The sequence below is a fragment of the Oncorhynchus mykiss genome, chromosome 19 (assembly GCF_013265735.2).
Source record: "Oncorhynchus mykiss isolate Arlee chromosome 19, USDA_OmykA_1.1, whole genome shotgun sequence".
Lineage (NCBI taxonomy): Eukaryota > Metazoa > Chordata > Actinopteri > Salmoniformes > Salmonidae > Oncorhynchus > Oncorhynchus mykiss.
In genome coordinates, this window is record NC_048583.1 from 36110806 (window position 1) to 36121219 (window position 10414).

The 10414-nt window shown below is 41.7% G+C and overlaps 1 protein-coding gene across 2 annotated transcripts in view; it reads left to right on the top strand.

The window, feature by feature from the left end:
* The window catches only part of crim1 (cysteine rich transmembrane BMP regulator 1 (chordin-like)), a 123052-nt gene extending 115378 nt beyond the window's left edge, over positions 1 to 7674 (top strand). For both annotated transcript variants that reach the window (XM_036954715.1, XM_021574065.2), the window contains exons 16-17: positions 163 to 353; positions 3461 to 7674. In XM_036954715.1, the coding sequence (XP_036810610.1) occupies positions 163 to 353; positions 3461 to 3646 (377 nt within the window). In that variant the 3' untranslated portion in view covers positions 3647 to 7674. The remainder of the gene's footprint in view (positions 1 to 162; positions 354 to 3460) is intronic.
* The last annotated feature ends 2740 nt before the right edge of the window (positions 7675 to 10414 follow it).

Here is a 10414-nt window from a genome sequence, read left to right on the forward strand (position 1 = left end):
ACATGCCACGTGAGGTTACAACAGCCATAGACATAAAAAAGTATTTTCTGAAATCCTACACTGCACCTACCAACGGTATGAGGATTATATATAAACATGCCAACATCTCATGATAAAGAAAAGTTTGAGTCCCGTAATGTTTGTGTGTTCCCTTTGTCACAGGGGACTTTGGTAGTCTCCAAATGCCCTATCTGGATGGGAAGACCCCAGTTCCCAGTGAGGACACCAAACTGCACTCTGTGGCTTGGGTGGCACTGCCCATCGTCATGATGCTCTTCACCATCACAGCTCTGCTCTACGTCAACCAGAAGAAGCAGTGGATCCCTGTGCTCTGCTATCGCACCCCCACTAAGGTAAGGGGAGACATTACCCATATTTACAGTACATTCGGAAAGTTTATTTTTTAACTTGCAGCCTTATTCTAAAATGGATTAAAAATAAATCGATTTTTTCCCTCATCAATCTACACATAATACCCCATAATGACAAAGCAAAAACAGGTTTTTAGACATTTTAGCAAATTTTTTAAATAGAAAATAGAAATATCTTAATATATCATATATATATCATATATCTTTACCCCTACAAATCAGCTGGGCTAGACAATCTGGACCCTCTCTTTCTAAAATTATCCGCCGCAATTGTTGCAACCCCTATTACTAGCCTGTTCAACCTCTCTTTCTTATCATCTGAGATCCCTAAAGATTGGAAAGCTCTAGACCCAAACTGTTACAGACCTATATCTATCCTACCCTGCCTTTCTAAAGTCTTCGAAAGCAAACTGAACAAACAGATCACCGACCATTTCGAATGGCACCGTACCTTCTCCGCTATGCAATCTAGTTTCCGAGCTGGTCATGGGTGCACCTCAGCCACGCTCAAGGTCCTAAACAATAGCGGAGAAGGTATTGATAAAAGACAATACCGCCATTGATAAAAGACAATACTGTGCAGCCATATTCATCAACCTGGCAAAGGCTTTCAGGCCACAGGGTTCAATTATCGGGCCAACTCTTTTCTCCTTATACATAAATGATGTCGCTTTTGCTGCTGGTGATGCTCTGATCCACCTCTATGCAGACGACACCATTCTGTATTTCTGTCCCTTCTTTGGCACTGCATTAACAAACCTCCAGATGAGCTTCAATGCCATACAACACTCCTTCCGTGGCCTCCAACTGCTCTTAAATGCAAGCAAAACTAAATGCATGCTCTTCAACCGATCGCTGCCTGCACCCGCCCACCCGTCTAGCATCACTACTCTAGACGGTTCTGACTTAGAATATGTGGAACTACAAATACCTAGGTGTCTGGTTAGACTGTAAACTCTCCTTCCAGGCTCACATTAAGCATCTCCAATCCAAAATTAAATCTAGAATCGTATTCCTATTTCGCAACAAAGCATCCTTCACTCATGCTGCCAAATATTCCCTCGTAAAACTGACTATCCTACCGATCCTTGACTTCGGCGATGTCATTTACAAAATAGCCTCCAACCCTCTACTCAGCAAATTGGATGTAGTCTATCACAGTGCCATTCATTTTGTCACCAAAGCCCCATATACTACCCACCACTGCAACCTGTATGCTCTCGTTGGCTTGCCTTTGCCATATTCGTTGCCAAACCAACTATCTCCAGGTCATCTATAAGTCTTTGCTAGGTAATGCCCTGCCTTATCTCAGCTCACTGGTCACCATAGCAGCACCCACCCGTAGCACACGCTCCAGCAGATATATTTCACTGGTCAACCCCAAAGCCAATTCCTCATTTGGCCGCCTTTCCTTCCAGTTCTCTGCTGCCAATGACTGGAACGAATTGCAAAAATCACTGAAGCTGGAGACTTATCTCCCTCACTAACTTTAAGCATCAGCTGTCAGAGCAGCTTACCGATCATTGCACCTGTACATAGTCCATCTGTAAATACCCCACCCAACTACCTCCTCCCCATATTGTTGTTTTTTTGCTCCTTTGCACCCCAGTATTTCTACTTGCACATTCATCTTCTGCACATCTATCACTCCAGTGTTTAATTGCTAAATTGTAATTATTTCGCCACTACGGCCTATTTATTGCCTTACATCCCTAATCGTACTACATTTGCACATACTGTATATAGACTTTTCTATTGTGACTATTCTCCCAGTCCCTGCCGCTGAAAAACATCCCAACAGCATGATGCTGCCACTAACATGCTTCACTGTAGGGATGGTGCCAGGTTTCTTCCAGATGTGACGCTTGGCAATCAGGCCAAAGAGTTCAATCTTGGTTTCATATCAGACCAGAGAATCTTGTTTCTCATGGTCTGAATGTCCTTTAGTTGCCTTTTGGAAAACTCCAAGTGGCATGTCATGTGCTTTTTACTGAGGACTGGCTTCCGTCTGGCCACTCTACCATAAATGTCTGATTGTTGGAGTGCTGCAGAGATGGTTTGTCCTTCTGGAAAGTTCTCCCATCTCCACAGAGGAACTCTGGAGCTCTGTCAGAGTGACCATTGGGTTCTTGGTCACCTCACTGACCAAGGCCCTTCTCCCCCGATTGCTCAGTTTGACCGGGCAGCCAGCTCTAGGAAGAGTCTTGGTGGTTCCAAACTTCTTCCATTTAAGAATTATGTTCTGTGTTCTTGTGGACCTTCAATGCTGTAGAAATGTTTTTGTACCCTTCCCCAGATCTGTGCCTCAACACAATCCTGTCTCTGAGCTCTAATTCCTTCGACCTCATGGATTGTTTTTTGCTCTGAGATGCACTGTCAACTGTGGGACCTTATATAAACAGATGTGTGGCTTTCCAAATCATGTCCAATCAATTTAATTTATCACAGGTGGACTATAATCAAGTTGAAAAACATCTCAAGGATGATCAATGGAGTCTCATAGCACGGGGTCTGAATACTTATGTAAATAAGGTGTTTCTGTTTTTTATATTGAAAAAATGCACCAACATTTCTAAAAACCTGTTTTCGCTTTGTCATTATGGGGTATTGTGTGTAGATTGATGAGGATTTGTTTTATTTAATCAATTTCAGAGGCTGTAACACAACACAATGTTTTTTTTTAAAGTCAAGGGGTCTGAATACTTTCTGAATGCACTGTATGCCTGGTTGGTTTCTGTCCTGCTTTACTGCAGCCTGTGGGTTGTTGTTGTAATATAGTTGACAGAATAAAACGCCAGGGAATATCACCTCAGCAGTTTATGGAGAAGGATTCGTGATCAATGTCTTTACTTTTGAATATAGATATATATTATAATAATATATAAAAAATATGACTATTACATAGAATGATTACATTTTCTAGCTATATAGTAATGACATAGTAAGTACTCTATGTATACAGCCTGAGCAGAGCCTTACTGAGAAATATAAAATAGTATGAATATACAAATAAAATCGATATCTAAGGCTCTGAGCCTAACTAGATTGTTAACTGTGGAGGTAACTAAATGTGTGTGTGTCCTCTATAGCCCACCTGCCTCAACAACCAGCTGGTGTATGTGGACTGCCAGAAAGGTACCAAGGTGCAGGTGGACAGTTCGCAGCGCATGCTCCGGATCGCCGACCCTGATTCTAGGTACAGCGGTTACTACAGCATGCAGAAACAAAACAACTTCAACAACCTGCAGGCCGACAACTTCTACCAGACTCAGTGAGACAGACTGGCCTCGCCTCGCGTCCTGTACTCAGCAGTCAGCAAGCAGCCAAAACCAGAGAGAGAGAGAGAAAGAATGAGAGAGCACCTTACCTACAGTACCGTCAGAACAACTATGACTTACCACAGACAGACAAAGACATGTCACCAAACCTATAAGATGACAAGATCACTAGCAAACTAGCAAAGATCACTCCAAACAAAAAAAGAACAGACAGACAATTGACAATGTCCTCAAGATTAATAACAAACCAAACAAAATAGAATAGAATTAGGATTATGATGGCACAATGGGAGAACCAGAATCTAGACTTTCCCTAGATTATTATAATAAAAAAAATGATTGTCAGTGAGTGTTACGTGTGTGTGTGTGTGTGTGTGTGTGTGTGTGTGTGTGTGTGTGTGTGTGTGTGTGTGTGTGTGTGTGTAAACTTAGATATGAAGCTTTGGGATTAGGACAAACTGGGTATTTTTCAAGCTATGGTATTTTCCTGCATTCCTGCTTCCTTGAAAAAGGCCTTTGAAGAGATAAACCGAATAATCCAAGCTATTGTTTTCTGTTGAACACTGAACTTTTAGAACCAAAGCTCCTCTGACTGTCTGTCAAATAAAAATCACACCCTGTGAGAGTGAGGCTAGAGGAACGCTGTGGCCTGTCTGAGCTGAGCTATAAGCCATGGCAGGACGGACTGACGACTGCCGGACTTCATGTGGCGACTCAGACGAACGAGAGTGAACGAAGGAAAGAAAGAGAGGTCAGACACCGTAGACCCCATCACAGACAGAACTCAACTGAGCACCTCTCTCAGGTCTGTTCAAGCTGGACTATTCCTCCCTTCTTTCCTTCCTCTTTTCCTCCCCTCCTTTGAAAACGTCAAAATTGTCTAGTTGTCTTTTCTTTTCCTGTGGAACGTCACCTGTTGGAAAGGAAGTGGACAGAAAGAAAAAAGCGCCACTCGCTCCGTCACCAGGCTGTTGTTCTCCCTGGTCAGTTGTTTGGATTTCTATTATCTGTTTATTTTTCTTGGATGTTCTCATTTTCCTCCTCATTTTCAAATCTCCGTCATAATTTGGCAAAATGTATTTAACATCAAAGGACAAGTTGACTTTCACTCACTCCAAACTATGGTGTCTTTTATTTTGGATAAAGAATAAAGGGGTTCCGGTTGATAAAGGCAGGATGAAGCGAGTGTATTTCTTGAGGACTTGCGCATATGCTTTATAAGTGCTGCTTTGCTTCTGTAAGTCTGTTTTCCACTGAGTCACACACACATAGAGATACTCTTTGGCTCTTTTAGGAAACACTGAGAATTCAAGGAAACATGGTATCATCGAATATGTTCAAATGTCTTTACTCTTGGGGTCTCTGAAGATGAGCTACGGTAAAAGTAGCTCTGATATTTTTCCTCCTTCCTTTTGTTTTGTTTTACTGGCTGTGCGACTAACAGTCTCCTCTTCTGGAGGCTGTTGCATCACCTCGTTTTACCCAAGCACCTTTGTTATTTTATTCTTTGCAACAACAAAAAAAATGGTTTCAAACATTATAGGAACACTTATGTACATATTACTGCAACAGATGAAAATATTGTGTGACTATATATGTATGTATGTTGTGTATGCATGTATGTACGTGTGTCAACACACATTCATACATACAAGGTTTGTTTTCTTCACATGTACATTTCTCCATTCATTTCCTATTGAATGTATTTATGATTGAGAAAAGAGATGTGATGTAATAATGGCACACTTGATGAGAACTAGCATTCCATTTGCCTTGCTTGTTTGAAAAAAAAGTCAAAAAGAGGAGTGATAGAGACAGGACGGAAAAAAGACGAACGTCAATCTTTTTTTCTCATTTATTTGATGTCAATTTTTTTTTATTTTAAACCCATTGTATGTCCATGAGGGCTTTGTTTGATTGGTCTGTGAGTTCCCTATCTATTTGTGTCAATCTGCTTCCCTGAATGAAGCAATGTCCAAAATGCCAACCATATAATGACAAGTGAGTTCTGGGCTGAGCAGTACCAGGCTCTCTCAATCTTTTATTCTTCTCTTTCATTTGCTTCTGATGTCAAAACTACTGGAAAGTGGGTGGACATAAGCTCTGGGAGAGAGGGTGGGATGGAGGGATGGAGGAAGGGAGGGGTAGTAGTTGACTTGTGATAGTTTGTCTTGGGTGTATCTTAATCTGTCTGACAAAAATTTACGTAGAATCATACATCTTGGCACTTTTATATAGAAAATAACCTCTTGGTGTTTTTTTTTTTTTTTACAAATACTTTTCTTTGAAATAGGTGCCCTTAGTTTTTTTCTGAGCCCTGTGAGATCCAGTGTTACAAATTAGGTTCCAGTTGCTTCTGAATATTTAATCTGCAAAACCACAACTTAAAACTCTGCATAATAGTGTGTTTAATGTAGAACTGTAAAAACAAGAATCTAGTAATAATCCTACAGAGCCAAATCAGTTACTGTATGGAGGCACTGCATGTCTGTTCATAGGTAAGTATTTCTGACAGGGGTGCATCTTTCACATGTCCCCCCCAACATTCTGAAATAAAAATGTTGTCCCCCCCTCCCCAATTTTATAATTGGAATGTAATACAAGACGAGGCAACTGTGTGCTTTAGGACCATGTGGATACCTCTGAGCCGGGTAGGCTGTTTGGAGTGTTTATCCAACTGGATAAAAAAATACAAAATAAATTATGCCCCCCCCCCCCCCCCCCCCCCCCCCTCTTCTAAAACCAAAGTTGCGCCCCTGATTTCTGATGAGAGGGAGAAATATTTAACTTTCAAAACAGTAATTGCAACTGAAGCTTGCTCTTGTTCTAAGTTTTCTCCAAACATAGGACAAACATACTCAAATCTACTGTATAACCAACAGCTACTGTATGTTTTCAAAGAACAGTTGATTGGTTTGATTCTCCAACCTATTATGCAGCTCTATCATCTGGACACAAACCACGTTATTCAAACCCCACTTAAATCCACATAAATTGAGATCGTTGAAGTGATGAATAATAGTGATTGATTTGATTATGTTCTATTGTACACACACGTCACCTTGACTAGCTGAGTTCTTATATGACTTGGCTGTAGGTTGCAGGACATGGCTCTACAACTCTTGGTTGAGTAAAGTGCTATTACAAGATAAGCATCTTATTCACAATGGGTCTTACAGGGTGAAATCTTTGTATTTTTCAGTGCATCCTCCAAGTATTGTTGTAAATACTTGAGCATCACTTGCCAAATCAAAAATAAACACAAAAAAAACATGGTTGGAAAGAAAGAGAGAGAAAAAATACAATTTAATTTATTGTGTTAAATGACCGAAATAATTTATTAATGAGTAAGGTAATTGAACATGAACATAATAGGAGATGAAATGATAATGCAGCTGAAATTGTGAAACTGTTTTGGTGTTGTGTTGGTCTCAAAGAGCGTTTAAATAAGGTTGTACTTTAGGCAGGTGGAGAAGTTGGAGGATCACAAGCTTCCTCATCTTTAATCAGGGTTTTTGGACACCTATGGACCTGCCTGATCCCAGATCTGCTTTGTGCTGTCTTGCCACCTTCTATGGTCATTGTCATGCACTTTGATTGTCACGCAGTGTGATAACGACCATATGAGTTGGCTAGCTAGACAACACGAACAGATCTGGGATCAGGCTAGATCTGTCTTGTCCACGCACAAAAGCCTGACGACCTGACGAGCCTGTTCCTCTGTCCCAATAAAGATAGCCCTTTGAGATGGGAGGGATATCTCTCTGTCCCCATTCTTTCCCTTTACTCCTTTAATTTACACAACTGCCAATCCCCTTTATAGGCTGTATAGTACTGTTGTTTTATGCTTATGTAAAAAATAACATGTTGATATTGATAATGATGATATTGCAAAAACAAGATCCATAAAGAGTGATAGATAAAGACTTGGTTCTGAATTTCCCGTAGCACAGCGGATTCTTTTGCACGTTTCTGTATTGTTTACGTTTGTTTCTTTGCAGCACAATAAATCATTTGAAAACAGACGTCTGGCTGTTCAGTACAATCATCATGAGTATTAAAAGTCCTGGTGTTGTCATTCTTACCTCTTAGGGAATTTGACCTCAACCTGTCCACATCCTCTCTGCCCACAGTGATTTCTGCCTCAGTGATTTCTGCCTCGAGCAGAAAATGTCGAAAAGCTGCGCCTTTCTCTTATTTTCTGCTTGAGGCAGAAATCTCTGTGGGTTCAGATGAAGACTAGAGGATAGATTCAATCAAATAAATGTTTTCAAGGGGTACAAAAGCATGATTCCAAATGCAGCACTTTGAAAAGACACCTACCTATAGGTCAAGCCATTTAGCGAGCACTGACTCAGTAAATGGGATGAATGCTATGGCACCAAAACCTTTTATCAGCCCCAGCCAGCCAGCTGAGGCAGATAAATAATGTGCGACCCACTTCCAGTTGTCTGCTTAGTGATACAGTACCTGGCCCGGTATGGCTCAGTAAGTAAGAGGAGTGCAAGGTTGAGGGTTCAACTCCCTCAGGGAAAAGTAAACTGTAGCTATAATAACCTTGGTACTCTATGTAGACTTTCCTCTTCATAGGAATTGTTTCTTAGCTGCATCAACTAAAAATAACACTGAGTGAATAAATTAGATTCCGTCTCTCATTTTTAACAGTAACTGGTCATGTAACTTAATGGACCAAAGTCAATGGCAGTATGTCTGGAGGTGGGTGAATAAGGGACTGGACAACAAAGTTCAATTACTGTCACGTTATCTGGTACTGTGCAGCACATGCGCAAATGACCAGTACAAGCCACTGGGAGGAGACAGAGATCTTTTAGAAAACCATAATGTCACGTCAAATTTAGCTGATAGCCACTTTCCAGTTACTTCCATCTTCTGCACTACATTCACGTAATACATGTCTGCAGTTATCCCTATAGGATTAGTTTGACTTATGTCATTCATTATCTTTTTACTAAATATATTTTCACGTATGCCATATTTGACTGATTATGCTGTTGACAGTAAAACTAATTCACAACCTCAGTCACATCCATTCAGTGATGATGATGTGGTATAGGTAGATTAACATCCATTCAGTGATGATGATGTGGTATAGGTAGATTAACATCCATTCAGTGATGATGATGTGGTGTAGTTAGATTAACATCCATTCAGTGATGATGATGTGGTAATCAAATCAAATCAAATTGTATTTGTCACATACACATGGTTAGCAGATGTTAATGCGAGTATAGCGAAATGCTTGTGCTTCTTGTTCCGACAATGCAGTAATAATCAACAAGTAATCTAGCTAACAATTCCAAAACTACTACCTTATAGACACAAGTGTAAGGGGATAAAGAATATGTACATAAAGATATATGAATGAGTGATGGTACAGAGCGGCATAGGCAAGATACAGTAGATGGTATTGAGTGCAGTATATACATGTGAGATGAGTATGTAAACAAAGTGGCATAGTTAAAGTGGCTAGTGATACATGTATTACATAAAGATGCAGTAGATGATATAGAGTACAGTATATACATATACATATGAGATGAATAATGTAGGGTATGTAAACATTATATTAGGTAGCATTGTTTAAAGTGGCTAGTGATATATTTTACATCATTTCCCATAAATTCCCATTATTAAAGTGGCTGGAGTTGAGTCAGTGTGTTGGCAGCAGCCACTCAATGTTAGTGGTGGCTGTTTAACAGTCTGATGGCCTTGAGATAGAAGCTGTTTTTCAGTCTCTCGGTCCCAGCTTTGGTGCACCTGTACTGACCTCGCCTTCTGGATAATAGCGGGGTGAACAGGCAGTGGCTCGGGTGGTTGTTGTCCTTGGTGATCTTTATGGCCTTCCTGTGACATCGGGTGGTGTAGGTGTCCTGGAGGGCAGGTAGTTTGCCCCCGGTGATGCGTTGTGCAGACCTCACTACCCTCTGGAGAGCCTTACGGTTGTGGGCGGAGCAGTTGCCGTATCAGGCGGTGATACAGCCCGACAGGATGCTCTAGATTGTGCATCTGTAGAAGTTTGTGAGTGCTTTTGGTGACAAGCCAAATTTCTTCAGCCTCCTGAGGTTGAAGAGGTGCTGCTGCGCCTTCTTCACGATGCTGTCTGTGTGGGTGGACCAATTCAGTTTGTCTGTGATGTGTACGCCGAGGAACTTAAAACTTACTACCCTCTCCACTACTGTTCCATCGATCCATCGATGTGGATAGGGTGTCTGCTGTTTCCTGAAGTCCACAATCATCTCCTTAGTTTTGTTGACGTTGAGTGCGAGGTTATTTTCCTGACACCACACTCCGAGGGCCCTCACCTCCTCCCTGTAGGCCGTCTCGTCGTTGTTGGTAATCAAGCCTACCACTGTTGTGTCGTCCGCAAACTTGATGATTGAGTTGGAGGCGTGCGTGGCCACGCAGTCGTGGGTGAACAGGGAGTACAGGAGAGGGCTCAGAACGCACCCTTGTGGGGCCCCAGTGTTGAGGATCAGCGGGGTGGAAATGTTGTTGCCTACCCTCACCACCTGGGGGCGGCCCGTCAGGAAGTCCAGTACCCAGTTGCACAGGGCGGGGTCGAGACCCAGGGTCTCGAGCTTGATGACGAGCTTGGAGGGCACTATGGTGTTAAATGCCGAGCTGTAGTCGATGAACAGCATTCTCACATAGGTATTCCTCTTGTCCAGATGGGTTAGGGCAGTGAGCAGTGTGGTTGAGATTGCATCGTCTGTGGACCTATTTGGGCGGTAAGCAAATTGGAGT